General features: G+C 47.0%; 1 protein-coding gene across 1 annotated transcript in view; it reads left to right on the top strand.

Moving 5' to 3' along the window:
* LOC126210554 (uncharacterized) overlaps window positions 1–20,453 on the top strand; it is a 68,005-nt gene that overhangs the window by 9,409 nt on the left and 38,143 nt on the right. Inside the window, exon 2 of the mRNA XM_049939811.1 lies at window positions 1,270–1,348. Within this exon, the coding sequence (XP_049795768.1) occupies window positions 1,289–1,348 (60 nt within the window). The 5' untranslated portion in view covers window positions 1,270–1,288. The remainder of the gene's footprint in view (window positions 1–1,269; window positions 1,349–20,453) is intronic.

The raw sequence follows: 20,453 nt of genomic DNA, 5'->3' as shown, positions 1-20,453 counted from the left end.
TGGCGCCTCAGTTGGACCAGCGTTCGTGCTGGACGTGCAGACCGCGTGAGACGACGCTTCATCCAGTCCCAAACATGCTCAATGGGGGACAGATCCGGAGATCTTGCTGGCCAGGGTAGTTGACTTACACCTTCTAGAGCACGTTGGGTGGCACGGGATACATGCGGACGTGCATTGTCCTGTTGGAACAGCAGGTGCCCTTTCCGGTCTAGGAATGGTAGAACGATGGGTTCGATGACGGTTTGGATGTACCGTGCACTATTCAGTGTCCCCTCGACGATCACCAGTGGCGTACGGCCAGTGTAGGAGATCGCTCCCCACACCATGATGCCGGGTGTTGGCCCTGTGTGTCTCGGTCGTATGCAGTCCTGATTGTGGCGCTCACCTGCACGGCGCCAAACACGCATACGACCATCATTGGCACCAAGGCAGAAGCGACTCTCATCGCTGAAGACGACACGTCTCCATTCGTCCTTCCATTCACGCCTGTCGCGACACCACTGGAGGCGGGCTGCACGATGTTGGGGCGTGAGCGGAAGACGGCCTAACGGTGTGCGGGACCGTAGCCCAGCTTCATGGAGACGGTTGCGAATGGCCCTCGCCGATACCCCAGGAGCAACAGTGTCCCTAATTTGCTGGGAAGTGGCGGTGCGGTCCCCTACGGCACTGCGTAGGATCCTACGGTCTTGGCGTGCATCCGTGCGTCGCTGCGGTCCGGTCCCAGGTCGACGGGCACGTGCACCTTCCGCCGACCACTGGCGACAACATCGATGTACTGTGGAGACCTCACGCCCCACGTGTTGAGCAATTCGGCGGTACGTCCACCCGGCCTCCCGCATGCCTACGCCCTCGCTCAAAGTCCGTCAACTGCACATACGGTTCACGTCCACGCTGTCGCGGCATGCTACCAGTGTTAAAAACTGCGATGGAGCTCCATATGCCACGGCAAACTGGCTGACACTGACGGCGGCGGTGCACAAATGCTGCGCAGCTAGCGCCATTCGACGGCCAACACCGCGGTTCGTGGTGTGTCCGCTGTGCCGTGCGTGTGATCATTGCTTGTACAGCCCTCTCGCAGTGTCCGGAGCAAGTATGGTGGGTCTGACACACCGGTGTCAATGTGTTCTTTTTTCCATTTCCGGGAGTGTATTTATAAAGAAATGCTTAGTGCTCGTTTATATTTCTCAAACATTTTCAGTACTATTACTTTAAAGTTGTCTCTCTTACTTTGAGCACGTACTAATCCGCTCTGGCATTGATGACCAACAGAAACGAGACTCCTGCCAGGATGTGCTGCTGCATCACCGACTGGCGGCTGACTACTCTCGTCATTGCAGCCCTCAGTTTGGTGAGTTTGAAAGCAACCATATATAATTACTTTGGAATACATCGTGGGAGCAGACAGTGATCAATGTTACTGCTAATACTTACTATCAGTCTTGATCACAGATTTATTTATTCTGGTAACCGGTTTAGACCACGCCTGTGGTCATCTTCAGACCTACAAGTCTTAGTGACCAATAATGCATGTCACCTGCTTCAGTGTTTGTCACAGGTACCTGTTAATTCCGTACCTGGCACTGTCATTGTTTTATTCTTAGTCTTCTAGTACTATTTTTTTATACTTTAACTATATTTTTGTTTATAAGACTGGCATGTAAAATAAAACATAGCAATGCTGTTTAATATTGTCTCATGTAAAATTTGCAATATATATAGGAGCGTCACAGGCAGTATTTTTATGCACAAGTACTGTGCCTTCTCGATTACCTTCTTTCTCAGTTTTTATTTTGCAAGAACTAATTATTATCTCTCGAACAATATAAACAAATGGATGTCTCTGGTTACGCCTTGAAATTCTATCTGTGCTGCATATACTACAACACGTCGGTCAACGATTTTTGCAGCCTCATTAATGGAAAGCGCCATGGTAGAGCATCTGTCGTTTCCATAACAACATGCTGCCGTTCATGATACGTCATCTGACGTGACAGGTTTCCCTATCGATATTACAACAACCTTGTTGTAGAGTAGCCTGCTGCCATATCTTTGGAGTGGCGTCTATACTTACCATGGCAACTAGTAGTTTCTAAATGGTTCTCCAACAGGCCCAGACAGGGAAACCCATGTACTGTCGAAACGATTTTTATTTCACTCATATGTTTAATATTTTTATATTTTTTATCTGACAATAGCTGTTGAACCAGTTAAGTTCCATGTATTTTTCATTCTTGTCATTGTTCTTTCATTACGAAATTTTACGTTATTATTTGACGTTTAACGCATTGGTTAGCGATGACATCAGTCTATTAAAGTGGGCGGAGCCTCCAGTATATAAGTAAGACGTGCACGGCTCTATCTAGCAGCGATTTACCACCAGAAGGAGGCTTCTGCTTGTACAGCATTTTGGTAATTCATCGTCTTATAACTTTGTAGTTTTACATAATTTTCTTTAATGTACCGGGTGATCAAAAAGTCAGTATAAATATGAAAACCTTGTAACTTTGTAGTTTTATATAATTTTCTTTAATGTACCGGCTGATCAAAAAGTCAGTATAAATTTGAAAACTGAATAAATCACGGAATAATGTAGATAGAGAGGTACAAATTGACACACATGCTTGGAATGACATGGGGTTTTATTAGAACCAAAAAAAAAATTACAAACGTTCAAAAAATGTCCGACAGATGGCGCTTCATCTGATCAGAATAGCAATAATTAGCATAACAAAGTAAGACAAAGCAAAGATGATGTTCTTTACAGGAAATGCTCAATATGCCCACCATCATTCCTCAACAATAGCTGTAGTCGAGGAATAATGGTGTGAACAGCACTATAAAGCATGTCCGGAGTTATGGTGAGGCATTGGCGTCGGATGTTGTCTTTCAGCATCCCTAGAGATGTCGGTCGATCACGATACACTTGCGACTTCAGGTAACCCCAAAGCCAATAATCGCACGGACTGAGGTCTGGGGACCTGGGAAGCCAAGCATGACGAAAGTGGCGGCTGAGCACACGATCATCACCAAACGACGCGCTCAAGAGATCTTTCACGCGTCTAGGAATATGGGATGGTTCTAATAAAACCCCATGTCATTCCAAGCATATGTGTCAATTTTTACCTCTCTATCTACACTCCTGGAAATTGAAATAAGAACACCGTGAATTCATTGTCCCAGGAAGGGGAAACTTTATTGACACATTCCTGGGGTCAGATACATCACATGATCACACTGACAGAACCACAGGCACATAGACACAGGCAACAAAAATGGTTCAAATGGCTCTGAGCACTATGGGACTCAACTGCTGAGGTCATTAGTCCCCTAGAACTTAGAACTAGTTAAACCTAACTAACCTAAGGACATCACAAACATCCATGCCCGAGGCAGGATTCGAACCTGCGACCGTAGCGGTCTTGCGGTTCCAGACTGCAGCGCCTTTAACCGCACGGCCACTTCGGCCGGCACACAGGCAACAGAGCATGCACAATGTCGGCACTAGTACAGTGTATATCCACCTTTCGCAGCAATGCAGGCTGCTATTCTCCCATGGAGACGATCGTAGAGATGCTGGATGTAGTCCTGTGGAACGGCTTGCCATGCCATTTCCACCTGGCGCCTCAGTTGGACCAGCGTTCGTGCTGGACGTGCAGACCGCGTGAGACGACGCTTCATCAAGTCCCAAACATGCTCAATGGGGGACAGATCCGGAGATCTTGCTGGCCAGGGTAGTTGACTTACACCTTCTAGAGCACGTTGGGTGGCACGGGATACATGCGGACGTGCATTGTCCTTTTGGAACAGCAAGTTCCCTTGCCGGTCTAGAAATGGTAGAACGATGGGTTCGATGACGGTTTGGATGTACCGTGCACTATTCAGTGTCCCCTCGACGATCACCAGTGGTGTACGGCCAGTGTAGTAGATCGCACCCCACACCATGATGCCGGGTGTTGGCCCTGTGTGCCTCGGTCGTATGCAGTCCTGATTGTGGCGCTCACCTGCACGGCGCCAAACACGCATACGACCATCATTGGCACCAAGGCAGAAGCGACTCTCATCGCTGAAGACGACACGTCTCCATTCGTCCCTCCATTCACGCCTGTCGCGACACCACTGGAGGCGGGCTGCACGATCTTGGGGCGTGAGCGGAAGACGGCCTAACGGTGTGCGGGACCGTAGCCCAGCTTCATGGAGACGGTTGCGAATGGTCCTCGCCGATACCCCAGGAGAAACAGTGTCCCTCATTTGCTGGGAAGTGGCGGTGCGGTCCCCTACGGCACTGCGTAGCATCCTACGGTCTTGGCGTGCATCCGTGCGTCGCTGCGGTCCGGTCCCAGGTCGACGGGCACGTGCACCTTCCGCCGACCACTGGCGACAACATCGATGTACTGTGGAGACCTCACGCCCCACGTGTTGAGCAATTCGGCGGTACGTCCACCAGGCCTCCCGCATGCCCACTATACGCCCTCGCTCAAAGTCCGTCAACTGCACATACGGTTCACGTCCACGCTGTCGCGGCATGCTACCAGTGTTAAAGACTGCGATGGAGCTCCGTATGCCACGGCAAACTGGCTGACACTGACGGCGGCGGTGCACAAATGCAGCGCAGCTAGCGCCATTCGACGGCCAACACCGCGGTTCCTGGTGTGTCCGCTGTGCCGTGCGTGTGATCATTGCTTGTACAGCCCTCTCGCAGTGTCCGGAGCAAGTATGGTGGGTCTGACACACCGGTGTCAATGTGTCCTTTTTTCCATTTCCAGGAGTGTACATTATTCCGTGGTTTATTAAGTTTTCAAATTTATACTGACTTTTTGATCACCTGGTAGTAGCTCTCCGATCAGGCATTGTATTTGACTTGTAGGTCTGAAGATCACCTCAGGCGTGGTCGAAACCGGTTACCAGAATAAATAAATTTGTGTGTCAAGACTGATGTTAATAGTAACTATTAACCATGTATAACATATAAGAGGCAACAAAACGAAACAAAGAGGATGTTAATAAAGAGGTTGGACCAAAATACGGAAACACCGCAAGAAATAGTTGGCTGAATATAAATGCAGGTGACAGCCTGTACTCTGCGCTGTTTTGATTGACCACGAACGGCGTCTCAGCTATACTGATAAACCAAAACATTTTGACCACTGTCCACCTCGACGTTGGACGCCGCCTGGTGGAGTTGCGGCCAGGTGACGCGGTAAAGAAAGTATATAAGAGCAGACAGGGGATCAGCCTAACAAAGATATGGGCTGAAAATGGGGAAATCCATTGAGATAAGCGACTGAAAAAGGGCAGATTATTATTACGCAAAGCCTGTGAACGAGCATGTCGAAAACGGCGAAGCTGGTCGAATGTTCACGTGCTACTGTCGTGAGCATCTACGGAAAGAGGTAGGACAGTGGAACTACCTGTAGGCGCGAAATGGTTGGACGTCCACGACTCTTCACAGAACAAGGGTTCGGAGGATTGTCTGCTCTGTAAAGTAGGTGATACGTGACATCTCTGCCGAAAGAGGACAATGCTGGTGCGAGCACAAGTGTTTCGGAACATACCGTTCATCGTTCATTGTTGAAGACGGAGTTCCGCAGTAGACCACCCCTACGTCTTCACTTGCTGACCCAACGACGTCGTCAATTACGATTGCAGTGGGCACGGGGCCATCGGAATTCGACCGTCGATCAGTGGAAAGTGTTAACTCTTCGGTTGGATCACATTTTTGCTAGTCTAGTTTGTTGGACGTCTCCACTAATGGCGTCATCGTCATGACCGGCGGTTCGAAACGTGTAGCGTGCCACGGACGCAGGCTGGTGGGAACAGTATTATGCGATGGGAGACATTCTGTGCTTGCTTGGGAACTGCGGTAGTAATCGAAGACACGGTCACACTTGCGAGCCCCCTACATCACTCCATGCTTGATGTCTTGTAATGTATTGCGAATACATAGAAAGAAAGATCCTTTATTGTATGATTATATGATAGCGGAACAAACACTGGTAGCAGTTACTTCTGTAAAGTATCTGGGAGTATGCGTGCGGAACGATTTGAAGTGGAATGAAAATTAATTGTTGGTAAGGCGGGTACCAGGTTGAGATTCATTGGGAGAGTCCTTAGAAAATGTAGTCCATCAACAAAGGAGGTGGCTAACAAAACACTCGTTCGACCTATACTTGAGTATTGCTCATCAGTGTGGGATCCGTATCAGATCGGGTTGACGGAGGAGATAGAGAAGATCCAAAGAAGAGCGGCGCGTTTCGTCACAGGGTTATTTGGTAACCGTGATAGCGTTGCGGAGATGTTTAACAAACTCGAGTGGCAGACTCTGCAAGAGAGGCGCTCTACATCGCGGTGTAGTTTGCTGTCCAGGTTTCGAGAGGGTGCGTTTCTGGATGAGGTATCGAATACACTCCTGGTAATGGAAAAAAGAAGACATTGACACCGGTGTGTCAGACCCACCATACTTGCTCCGGACACTGCGACAGGGCTGTACAAGCAATGATCACACGCACGGCACAGCAGACACACCAGGAACCGCGGTGTTGGCCGTCGAATGGAGCTAGCTGCGCAGCATTTGTGCACCGCCGCCGTCAGTGTCAGCCAGTTTGCCGTGGCATACGGAGCTCCATCGCAGTCTTTAACACTGGTAGCATGCCGCGACAGCGTGGACGTGAACCGTATGTGCAGTTGACGGACTTTGAGCGAGGGCGTATAGTGGGCATGCGGGAGGCCGGGTGGACGTACCGCCGAATTGCTCAACACGTGGGGCGTGAGGTCTCCACAGTACATCGATGTTGTCGCCAGTGGTCGGCGGAAGGTGCACGTGCCCGTCGACCTGGGACCAGACCGCAGCGACGCACGGATGCACACCAAGACCGTAGGATCCTACGCAGTGCCGTAGGGGACCGCACCGCCACTTCCCAGCAAATTAGGGACACTGTTGCTCCTGGGGTATCGGCGAGGACCATTCGCAACCGTCTCCATGAAGCTGGGCTACGGTCCCGCACACCGTTAGGCCGTCTTCCGCTCACGCCCCAACATCGTGCAGCCCGCCTCCAGTGGTGTCGCGACAGGCGTGAATGGAGGGACGAATGGAGACGTGTCGTCTTCAGCGATGAGAGTCGCTTCTGCCTTGGTGCCAATGATGGTCGTATGCGTGTTTGGCGCCGTGCAGGTGAGCGCCACAATCAGGACTGCATACGACCGAGGCACACAGGGCCAACACCCGGCATCATGGTGTGGGGAGCGATCTCCTACACTGGCCGTACACCACTGGTGATGGTCGAGGGGACACTGAATAGTGCACGGTACATCCAAACCGTCATCGAACCCATCGTTCTACCATTCCTAGACCGGCAAGGGAACTTGCTGTTCCAACAGGACAATGCACGTCCGCATGTATCCCGTGCCACCCAACGTGCTCTAGAAGGTGTAAGTCAACTACCCTGGCCAGCAAGATCTCCGGATCTGTCCCCCATTGAGCATGTTTGGGACTTGATGAAGCGTCGTCTCACGCGGTCTGCACGTCCAGCACGAACGCTGGTCCAACTGAGGCGCCAGGTGGAAATGGCATGGCAAGCCGTTCCACAGGACTACATCCAGCATCTCTACGATCGTCTCCATGGGAGAATAGCAGCCTGCATTGCTGCGAAAGGTGGATATACACTGTACTAGTGCCGACATTGTGCATGCTCTGTTGCCTGTGTCTATGTGCCTGTGGTTCTGTCAGTGTGATCATGTGATGTATCTGACCCCAGGAATGTGTCAATAAAGTTTCCCCTTCCTGGGACAATGAATTCACGGTGTTCTTATTTCAATTTCCAGGAGTGTATATTGCTTCCCCTACTTATACCTCCCGAGGAGATCACGAATGTAAAATTAGAGAGATTACAGCGCGCACGGAGGCTTTCAGACAGTCGTTCTTCCCGCGAACCATACGCGACTGGAACAGGAAAGGGAGGTAATGACAGTGGCACGTAAAGTGCCCTCCGCCACACAGCGTTGGGTGGCTTGCGGAGAATAAATGTAGATGTAGATGTAGATGTCTTCCTCAATGGCGATGACAACTTTCAGCAGTATAATGTCGTGTCGTGACATAGGTGGGACAGGCAAAAAGGGGTTGCTGGTCAGTCTGCGCTCCCGAGCGGTACAGAGCAGAAGGCAGGAGGACAATTCACAGTGAAGGCATCTGATTGTTTTCCTCTATCTGAGCCCAAACTGGCACAGGCGTTTTCTAGAAATGCAGGTGGTGACACTGAGTGGGGAACTCGTTGTGGAGACTCTTGGACAAACAGGATTTTGAAACAGTTGTTTATTCCGGACAGGACTAACTAATACACTGGAGGCTAGTTCTTGGGTTATAAAAAGCACGAATAACACTGTTACAACAGAAGCCAGTGCAGAAGTCACAGGAGTGGATGCTAACCACAGTAGCAAACACTGGCAGCGTCTTAAGGCAACAACTTAGTTGCAAAACAAAACATACTGAATGTGTCACTGTTCACTGAGGCACTACAAGTGAGAGAGCCGACTTACGTGGAGCTGGACCGAGGCTGGAGTCGACGGACGCGGATTCGGCTCCCAGATCGTCTGACTGAGAACTCCGCCAAAATGCGGAATCTAGGGGTTTTAAAGAGTCACGTGGGGGCACTGTTTTTCCCTTAAAGCCACCCAGCCAATCCCGTAGGTCTCTTGAGGTGCCTGCCAATCACGGTTAGCTAGGTCCCATCTACTGCTCCTAAGGCGGGGATGTTAATGCAGTTGCACTAAGTCCGTGTTTGGTATCAAAATTGTTCAGCTGAAAGCTAAACGTAACTGCTCTGACAAATACGGCTTACAACATTATTGTTATACGTCATTTAGTCCCGACCCTCGGGCTTCTCGGAATAGGGACTGCTAGGTCAACAGTTTTTGGCGTTTTCTCTATCTTTCTAACCCTTGTGAGTCTACTGACGTTGCTGTTCTCAGGGCTGCTATCAAGCTGGCTTTATACGCTAGTATGTGCCTGTTGGTTACAGAGTTCTACGATGACAACCTACTACAGCCTCTAGACGACATACGAAGTTACATGGTAATTCCTTGAAGAATAACTAGCGCCCAGGGACCGCGTCTGGGGGCGTCTGCATTTTCACAAGGCTCTCCCCTTACTGTTTACTTCATGTAACAATATCTCCCCTAGTTTCGTCTGCCCTCAGCATCGTCTCTGCTTCCGCACCTTGGAGCGCCTGTCCCCCTTTCTCACAGCTTCAAGATAACACTACAGTAGCAAGGAATAATCAATATACAGGGTGATTCAAAAAGAATACCACAACTTTAAAAATGTGTATTTAATGAAAGAAACATAATATAACCTTCTGTTATACATCATTACAAAGAGTATTTAAAAAGGTTTTTTTTCATTCAAAGACAAGTTCAGAGATGTTCAATATGGCCCCCTCCAGACACTCGAGCAATATCAACCCGATACTCCAACTCGTTCCACACTCTCTGTAGCATATCAGGCGTAACAGTTTGGATAGCTGCTGTTATTTCTCGTTTCAAATCATCAATGGTGGCTGGGAGAGGTGGCCGAAACACCATATCCTTAACATACCCCCATAAGAAAAAATCGCAGGGGGTAACATCAGGGCTTCTTGGAGGCCAGTGATGAAGTGCTCTGTCACGGGCTGCCTGGCGGCCGATCCATCGCCTCGGGTAGTTGACGTTCAGGTAGTTACGGACAGATAAGTGCCAATGTGGTGGCGCTCCATCCTGCTGAAATATGAATTGTTGTGCTTCTTGTTCGAGCTGAGGGAACAGCCAATTCTCTATCATCTCCAGATACTGTAGTCCAGTTACAGTAGCACCTTCGAAGAAAAAGGGACCAAAAACTTTATTGGCTGAAATGGCACAGAAAACGTTCACCTTAGGCGAGTCACGTTCATACTGAGTTGTTTCCCGCGGATTCTCAGTGCCTCATATACATACATTGTGACGGTTGACTTTCCCGTTAGTGTGGAAAGTTGCTTCATCACTAAACACAATCTTTGAAACGAAAGATTCATCTGTTTCAATTTGAGCAAGGATAAAATCACAGAAATCGATTCTTTTAATCTTATCAGCTGCAGACAGTGCTTGAACCAATTTCAGACGATAAGGTTTCATAACTAACCTTTTTCGTAGGACTCTCCATACAGTTGATTGTGGAATTTGCAGCTCTCTGCTAGCTCTGCGAGTCGATTTTCCTGGCCTGCGAACAAATGCTTGCTGGATGCGTGCTACATTTTCATCATTCGTTCTCGGCCGTCCAGAACTTTTCCCTTTGCACAAACACCCATTCTCTGTAAACTGTTTATACCAACGTTTAATACACCACCTATCAGGAGGTTTAACACCATACTTCGTTCGAAATGCACGCTGAACAACTGTCGTCGATTCACTTCTGCCGTACTCAATAACACAAAAAGCTTTCTGTTGAGCGGTCGCCATCTTAGCATCAACTGACGCTGACGCCTAGTCAACAGCGCCTCAAGCGAACAAATGTACAACTAAATGAAACTTTATAGCTCCCTTAATTCGCCGACAGATAGTGCTTAGCTCTGCCTTTTGTCGTTGCAGAGTTTTAAATTCCTAAAGTTGTGGTATTCTTTTTGAATCACCCTGTATTACAATAATTGTCCGTGTCTTGGAGCCAGAACCGTGCTGAGTGATTTGAGGAGAATTATAGTGAACTCACGTTGTGTCGCGGCGACCAAATTCACCTGACGTACATCCTGTGGAACCCATCTGGGTCGCTACCGGACGCCATCACCGCGTACGCATAGCGGCGGCCCGTTATTTACGCTAATTACGTGCCTATGCGTAGACATTTAATACCACACACCTCCACAAACCTACCAACAAACTTTCACATCCCTTACACGCAGAATCAGTGACGTATTTCGTTCCAAAGACGGACAAATAACCTGTTAAGCAGGTGGTCACAACGTTTTGGCTCATCAGTGAAATCTGGTTTCGCAGGACAGAGCGGATCAAGTTACGGTTGTGGAAAGGGGCCAAAATGAGTTACTGTCAATTGGACAAAACACACACACTTTATTTTCCTAAAAACACTTAATCACACATGCCCTTAAAAGGATTCAAAACAATGCGGCTGAAAGGCCGACCACAAGTTATTACAGTTGCTTTAAGGAATACACATGGCTGAAGGCCTTACTTTTAAAAAAAAAAAAAAAAACTTAAATACTCGGCTGAAGACCACACACTGGACACAGAAGAACTAAGGCTTAGGGCGTGGATAACAAGAATTTCGGATAAAGAAGAAAATGTTAATAAGTTTCAAATAAGTGAATTTTCAATTTTTATTTAAGACGGCTGGAAACCATATCTTAAAATATTTCACGTAAATGCTCGGCTGAAGGCCACATACTGAACGTAGGACAACTCAAGGATAATAAGGATTTCAAATGGAGCAAAATCTCCCTTTTTTAAAATAAGTTTTAAACAAATGAATCTTGAGACCTTAATTTAAGTTGGCTGAAGGCCTTATTTTAAAATTGAAACAAACTAAAGTAATAGATGCACAGTACTTGAGACTAAAAGAAAATCACAATCTAAAAGCAACAGAACAATGGTGCTCAGAAGTGTTCTATGGGTCGGCCTGAGGAGTAACTCTAACATAAGCTTAGGTGAGACAGGCAGCGAAGAGTAAGACTAAATAATCGGATGGCAACACGACCCAGGGACGGCTGAAGGACTGACCAACAACCTAATCAATTTCCTTCCGCTCGACCAACGGCACGACAACGGAAAATATCAGCGAGGACGAAGATACCAGCAGCACTACGTCTTGAAAATTGGCGTCTAAATACAGTCAAGGCACAATAACCACTCAAAATCTGAACAACACCAAGACTGTCGAACTACACGCCGTGCCGGACTGCATCAACATGTCGAGGAATAACACGCTAACGACCAGGGCAGGCAGCTGGAACGCTGACGGCCACAAGGCAGAAAATACCGCTGGTGCACTTCACTAATAAGTAACAACCAATTCAATAGTTAAACACCATACAGGAGCCGGCCTGGGTGGCCGAGCGGTTCTAGGCACTACAGTCTGCAACCGCGCTACCGCTACGGTCGCAGGTTCGAATGCTGCCTCGGGCATGGATGTGTGTGATGTCCTTAGGTTAGTTAGGGTTTAGTAGTCCTAAGTTCTAGGGGACTGATAAACTCAGCAGTTAAGTCCCACAATGCTCAGAGCCATTTGAACCATTTGAGGCATACAGGAAGACGGCTGCAAGATTTGAAAGTGGGCAAATTTTTGGCGCCTGTGTGGTGGGCGCTTTAGTGGGAAATAAGGAAAACACCATCCGCTAAGTCACAACGCGGACGGAAGTGTTTTTGAGTGATAGTGACAGGTCGTGATTGAAGAGCATTGTTACGAAAGATAAGAGTAAGACAGCTGCTAAAGTCACTGCGTAGCCGCGCAGTTCACCGGCGTTGCCTGGTGAAACGTTGTTGTGATGCCTCGCGTAAGGAGGAGAAATGCGTACCATCACGTTTTCGACTTTGTTAAAGGTCGGATTGTAGCCTATCGCCATTGCGGTGTATCATATCGCGACACTACTGCTCGCGTTGGTCGAGATCCAATGACTGTTAGCAGAATATGGAATCAGTGGGTTCACGAGGGTAATACGGAACGCCGTGCTGGATACCAACGGCCTCGTATAACTAGCAGTCGAGATGACAGGAATCTTATCCGCATGGCTGTAACGGATCGTGCAGCCACGTCTCGATCGCTGAGTCAACAGATGGGGACGTTTGCAAGACAACAACCATCTGCACGAACAGTTCGACGACGTTTGCAGCAGCATAGAATATCAGCTCGGAGACCATGGCTGCGGTTACCCTTGACGCTGCATCACAGACAGGAGCGCCTGCCATGGTGTACTCAATGACGAACCTGGGTGCACGAATGGCAAAACGTCAGTTTTTCGGATGAATCCAGGTTCTGTTTTGTTTGGCGACATCGCGGTGAACGAACATTGGTAGCGTGTATTCGTCATCGCCATACTGGCGTATCACCCGGTGTGATGGTATGGGGTGCCATTGGTTACACGTTTCGGTCACCTCTTGTTCGCACTGACGGCACTTTGAACAGTGGACGTAACATTTCAGATGTGTTACGACCTGTGACTCGACCCTTCATTCCATCCCTGCGAAACCCTACATTTCAGAAGGATAATGCACGACCGCATGTTGCATGTCCTGGAGGGGCCTTTTAGGATACACAAAATGTTCGTCCGCTGCCCTGGCCAGCACATTCTCCAGATCTCTCACCAATTGAAAACGTCTGGTCAATGGTGGCCGAGCAACTGGCTCGTCACAATACGCCAGTGATTTCTCTTGATGAACTGTGGTATCGTGTTGAAGCTGCATGGGCAGCTGTACCTGTACACGCCATCCACGTTCTGTTTGACTCAATGCCCAGGCGTATCAAGGCCGTTATTACGGCCAGAGGTGGTTGTTCTGGGTACTGTTTTCTCAGGATCTATGCACCCAAATTGCGTGAAAATGTAATCTCATGTCACTTCTAGTATAATATATATGTCCAATGAATACCCATTTATCATCTGCATTTCTTCTTGGTGTAGCAATTTTAATGGCCAGTAGTGTAGATCAAGCGTACGACGAATTCCGAAGGTCGCAAAATGTACATTGCAAGATGGCTGCACGGTATGAACGAGGGCGACCAGCATTGAAGGATGGAGTACTGCGGGTGGTTTGAAGGCATGCTTCTCGAAGGTGAACCGTTTTCAGGTATGTTTATCTGGTCTGACAAGTGGCAGTCCAAACTGAGCGGTACTGCAAACAGCCACAACTGCTTGTACCGAGCTCCTGAAAATCGCCACGTTCGCGTGGACGAACATGTTCATCTACTGTGCTTTAATGTGTGCTGTGGTCTATCATCGCGTTGTTTGACTGGTCCATTCTTCTTTGAAGGTACTGTAACTGGTGAGATGTATCTTCATATACTGCAAACATCGATTGTACACGCCGTTCGAGGGGTGTTTGGAAGTGAAAGATTTTACGTACGACAAGGTGGCGCTCCGCCTAACTACCGCAGAGATGTGACGTCATATTTGGGTGAAGATCTACCTGGACGATGGATACGTGGACTATCACAATCTGCCCCCGGTCTAACCCTGATATATCGCGCGCCTTCGCCATTCTGTTCACGGGTAGCACGCTCACTGATACTAAATGCTCCGTGCGTGTGTCTTACTAGCAGTCGTTCCTCGCCAGGTGACGCTGCTATAGCCTGGACGGGTTAAAGGGCTCCGGAACGCCCTATACTTGCAATGTTAAAATAACGCTTATAAATTACATCTTTCCTCACAAAGTATTTGAGGTAGGAAGTTGAACTTTTTACAGATTATTTATTGGAATATGGGCTACAACTTAACACAGGGATTTTACAAAATTTTAGTTCAGTTATTAAAGATGATTTTTTTTCAATTGTAATGAAAATTCACAACATTTTTTGCAATTTTTTATTTATATATTCAAAAATATACAGTTTTTTGGAAAAAGGCTGTGTTAAATTATGCAGAAGGTACTGTGTAACATTTACTGAAAGTTTGAAACAAATATGTTTGGAAGATCCTTAGAAAACATGTAATTAGTATGAGAAAATAAAAGTTTTGGGAATCGAGCGACAAAGATTGGATTAACTTTTTAGTGCATTCCAGGTCCATAGGATGGATTATCTTCATCCTCTGCAAACTCCTCCTCCAGCTTCCTCTTGTTCCTCCTCCTGTTTACTCTTGCTTGTATTTCTAGACTCTTTAGAGCCCTGTCTGCAGCCCGAAGGCGTTCCTTGTCTAAAGCAAGCATCGCTCGTACCATGTTAGAACCTATCTTCATTCCCATATTTGTAAATACCTTGCACCTTACAATGTTGCCAACATTTCTCCTTTTCTTAAAAGCCTTCAGAGGATTTCTAATAACTTTACGTTTACTCATTATTATACTTCAACAAAACAGAGACTCAAGAAACAGAATTAATTACGAATATTTTCGAGATAAAGACAAATAAACATGAAACAATCGACAATCGCACCAGCGATATATATTGAACCATCACAGGTTAGCCACAACACATACTTTATCCCACATCACTAAAATGTACCTTATGAACACGGGCGTTAATAGTAACACCATTTGACAGCAGTTTAACAGCGCCACAGTGGGTCACGCCCATGTAGAACACATTTCAAAAAAAATTTAAAAATAGTTGTAGTCTTCGGAATTGAATAAATTATATATCTATTAAAAGGTAATAGTCTGCAGATTCAGAAAACGCAAAAAACTAAAAATTGAACTTTTCATGATTTTGAGCCTTTCCGGAGCCCCTTAATATCGATTCAGTGGTCATAATGTTCTGGCTGATTAGTGCATGAATCTGAATTTCAGCCTTAAATGAAGTAAAATATGGTCGAATAACAGCCCTGACAAGAAGAAAATAGATTTAGAAACGTATTACAGCAGAATACTGAAGACTGGGTGAGCAGATCTTTTGTTCCTACTGCCGGTCAGCATTCTATACTCCCTTTTACTTCTGTTACCGTTATTTATGTTGCCAAATAGCAAAACACTTCTACCACTTTCATTTTCTCATTTTCTAATCATGTCCTCAGTGTTGCCCGACGTAAACGGACCGATACTCCATTACTCTAGGTTCTTTATTTACGTTAGTCCGATAACCTCTGTCCGAGGCACTATCCACTCCATTCAATTGATTTCTCGAGTCCTTTGCAGACAGACAGAGCGACAAGCATACACTAAAGCTTTATTTATATTTGGCTTTAACGTGTTACTAAAATAATACGATAACTTAAGTAACCAAGGAAAAACACTACTCACGCAACCAGTTAAGCGTACTGAAGTTTCATAACAAAAAAAGGTAGCTGTTTCTTCTTTACTTTGCCTGAAGATCCTTACACGAATGTGCAGCCGTTTGTAAAAAACTTCTTGTATTGTATTGTATGTTAACCGTCGCCGGCGAATGTTGGTTTACAAATCACTTGTCAATGTGGACGGCACTCTTGGTGCTTCGACATCTTCTGGTAAGGGTAAAAAGAACGAAACCAGAGGAGTTTCTAAAACTGCTCAATTTGTTCTTATTCATGGACCTACTTTATTTTGTGGTGCGAGATTAAATTTTTCTTTAATGAAAGATTCGTCTTCCTCTAGTTTGGGTAACGGATGGCTAACTGTAGCTTTCGTTGCTTGTAACAATGCAGTTAGAGCCGGTTTGGAATCCTTTGAAAGTCGGGAAATATTAGCTTACCGCAGCCGCAGTGGTCCACAACCCCACGACGACTACCGCAGAGCCCGCATCTCGTGGTCGTGCGGTAGCGTTCTCGCTTCCCACGCCCGGGTTCCCGGGTTCGATTCCCGGCGGGGTCAGGGATTTTCTCTGCCTCGTGATGGCTGGGTGTTGTGTGATGTCCTTAGGTTAGTTAGGTTTAAGTAGTTCTAAGTTCTAGGGGACTGATGACCATAGCTGTTTAGTCCCATAGTGCTCAGAGCCATTTTTTGACTACTGCAGTCTGCTTCACCGCCACCCACACCGAACCACTCTTTCAGAGTTACTGTGCAGTTCGGCCCCCGGTGGACCCCCACAGGGAACGTGTCACACCAGACAAGTGTAACCCCTATGTTTGCGTGGTAGAGTAATGGTGGCGTACGCGTACGTGGAGAACTTGTTTGCGCTGCAATCGCCGACATAGTGTAGCTGAGGCGGAATAAGGGGAACCAGGCCGCATTCACCGAGGCAGATGGAAAACCGCCTAAAAAGCATACAGACTGGCCAGCTCACCGGACCTCGACACAAGTCCGCCGGGCGGATTAGTTTCGTGCTGGGGACCAGGCGCTCCTTCCCAATCCGGAAAGCCGTGCTTTATACCGCACCGCTAACCGGACGGGCTAAAAAAACCACTTACTTAATACTGAAAATATGCTTCTCTACTTGTCACATATTTTATATCACTGTGTGAATCATCAAAGATTTTTGTCACCCCAAGCACAGTTTCCCCGCAAGGAGTCCACGAAGGTTTTGAGTTTAGTAGGGAACAGAGACGATGGTTCAGAATGCTTTAGAGGTCTTGCTGCAAATGTCGTCCGTTTTCATTAATGCGCCTCTGGCATCTGTGTGTTAATGATTGTCGAACGCAGTAATCAAATGCTCCATGAATAACGGGTGCAGCATCAGCCAAACACGCAAACAGACTTAATGGAGTGACTGTCAGAGTCTGGTGCATCAAACGCTTCGTCTCTACCACACAGAAAGAAACGTACAGGAGTTCATAAATATGTGTAAAACAATACACTGAAGAGCCAAAACGTTATGACCACCTACTTAATAGCTTGTTTGTTCATCTTTGGAACTAAATATAGCACTGCTTCTCCGTGTCGGGAATCCGACAGTTTGATGGTAGTTTTGTAGAGGTATGTGGCATTAGAGGTCTCCAAACAGGGCGTGTAATTCGCATAAATAACGGGCCGCTGATGTGCGACCCAGATGTGATCCATGGGCTTTACACCAGGCGAATTTCGTCGGCGGGACGTCAACGTGAGTTCACTACAACGCTCCTCAAACCACAGTAGCACGGTTTTGACTCCGAGACATGGACAATTATAATGCTGAAAGATGGCATCGCCGCCTGGGAAGACATCAAGCATGAAGGGATGCAGTTCGTTCGTATTTGTTAGCGTGTCTTCAAAAATGGCTCTGGGCACTATGGGACTTAACTGCTGTGGTTATCAGTCCCCTAGAACTTACAAGGGAACCTCCCCATAGAACCCCCCTCAGATTTAGTTATAAGTTGGCACAGGGATAGGCCTTGAAAAACTGAACACAGATCAATCGAGAAAACAGGAAGAAGTTGTGTGGAACTATGAAAAAAATAAGCAAAATATACTAACTGAGTAGTCCATGCGCAAGGTAGGCAACATCAAGGGGGGTGTTAGCTTATGAGCGCCGTGGTCCCGTGGTTAGCGTGAGCAGCTGTGAAATGACAGGTCCATGGTTCAAATCTTCTCTCGGGTGAAAATTTTAATTTTTTATTTTCAGATAATTATCAAAGTTCAGGCACTCACACATAATCAACTTCGCTTTCCAAAATTCCAGGACATGTTCAGATTTGCTTGGACATATACAGAATTTGACGGTCTACGCATGGAAACATTTGAAAACGTAAAAAACATATGTTTTGACAGAGCACAGGGAAAACTTTGCGACTCTGAAATTGTTGCATTCATTTGATGCAGTTTATGTGACAAACTCTTATGTTTTCATCACTTTTTTTGGAGTGATTATCACATCCACAAGAAAACCTAAATCGGGCAAGGTAGAATAATCTTTTTACCCATTCGCCAAGTGTGCAAGTTAGGTGGGTCGACAACATATTCCTGTCATGTGACGCACATGCCATCACCAGTGTCGTAAAGAATATATCAGACGTGTTTTCCTGTGGAGGAATCGGTTGACCTATGACCTTGCGATCAAATGTTTTCGGTTCCTATTGGAGAGGCACGTCCTTTCGTCTACTAATCGCACGGTTTTGCGGTGCGGTCGCAAAACACAGACACTAAACTTATTACAGTGAACAGAGACCTCAATGACTGAACGGACAGATCGTAACTTTGCGAAAATAAAGAAAGTAAAATTTGCACTCGAGGGAAGACTCGAACCAAGGACCTTTCGTTGCACAGTTGCTCACTCTAACCACGAGACCACGTCACTCATCAGCTAATATTGTCCTTTATGTTGCCTATCTTGCAAATGGACTACTCAGTTTGTATATTTTGCTTATTTTTTCATAGTTCCACACAACTTCTTCCTGTTTCCTCGATTGATCTGTGTTCAGTTTTTCAAGGCCTATCGACTGTGTCAATTTATAACTAAATCTGAGGGGGGTGCGATGGGGAGGTTCCCTTGTTAGAACTACTTAAACCTAACTAACCTAAGGACATCACACACATCCATGCCCGATGCAGGATTCGAACCTGCGATCGGAGCGGTCACGCGGTTCCAGACTGTGGCGCCTAGAACCGCTCGGCCACCCCGGCCGGCAGTGTCTTCGATTACTACCACGGGTCCCATGCAAGCGCAGGAGAATGTCTCCCATTGCATAATACTGCTCTCACCAACCTGCGTCCGTGACGCTCTGCACGTTTCGAGCCGCCGTTCACCTCGATGACGGCGTTTGTGGAAACGACCAGCGACTTAGTGTAACAAAATAAATAAAAAAAAATAAATAAATGATCGTGTGCCATTGTTGGCTGGGAGGCCCCCTTCGAGAAAGTTCGGCTGCCGAGTGCAGTTCTTATTTCAGTTGGCGCCACATTGGGTTACTTGCGTGCCGGTGATGAAATGGTGATGAGGACAACGCAACACGCTGTCCACGAGCGGAGAAAATCTCCTACCCGGCCGAACTCGGGCCCTCTGCATGGGAGGCAAGCACGTTACCACTCAGCTATGCAGGAGGACGTAGTACAGTAAAAATGTGATTCACCGGAAGAGCCCACCAATTTGCAGTGATCGATGGTCGAATCCCGTTGGTCCTGTGCCCACAGCAATGGTGACTGACCATGTCGTTGAGTCAAGATGTGAATACGTTACGCGTTGTCTGCTGCTGAGCTCCAGGTTCAACAATTTACGATGAACGGTGTGCTGCGAAACACTTGTGCGTGCTCCAGCAGATTACCGTCTGTCCTACTTCACAGAGCAAACAAACCTCCGAATCCCGTGTTCTGTGAAGAGTCATGGTCACCCAGCCATTTAACGCCAAGTACTACTTTTGTCGACAGAAACACGTGAACATGTGAACAGCTTCGAGATACTCCTTCACAGCTTCTGTGCAGTAATAATCTGCCCCTTGCCAGAGTCGCTTGTCTGAATGGATTTCTCCATTTGCGGCTCACATCTTCGTTAAGGTGACCACCCCTCCGTGTCTCATAACTGATGTGCTTATATACAGGGTTATTACAAATGATTGAAGCGATTTCACAGCTCTACAATAACTTTATTATTTGAGATATTTTCACAATGCTTTGCACACACATACAAAAACTCAAAGTTTTTTTAGGCATTCACAAATGTTCGACATGTGCCCCTTTAGTGATTCGGCAGACATCAAGCCGATAATCAAGTTCCTCCCACACTCGGCGCAGCATGTCCCCATCAATGAGTTCGAAAGCATCGCTGATGCGAGCTCGCAGTTCTGCCACGTTTCTTGGTAGAGGAGGCTTAAATACTGAATCTTTCACATAACCCCACAGAAAGAAATCGCATGGGGTTAAGTCGAGAGAGCGTGGAGGCCATGACATGCATTGCTGATCATGATCTCCACCACGACCGATCCATCGTTTTTCCAATCTCCTGTTTAAGAAATGCCGAACATCATGATGGA

Source organism: Schistocerca nitens, chromosome 10 (assembly GCF_023898315.1).
Source record: "Schistocerca nitens isolate TAMUIC-IGC-003100 chromosome 10, iqSchNite1.1, whole genome shotgun sequence".
Lineage (NCBI taxonomy): Eukaryota > Metazoa > Arthropoda > Insecta > Orthoptera > Acrididae > Schistocerca > Schistocerca nitens.
This window is presented reverse-complemented; position numbering and strand designations above follow the sequence as displayed.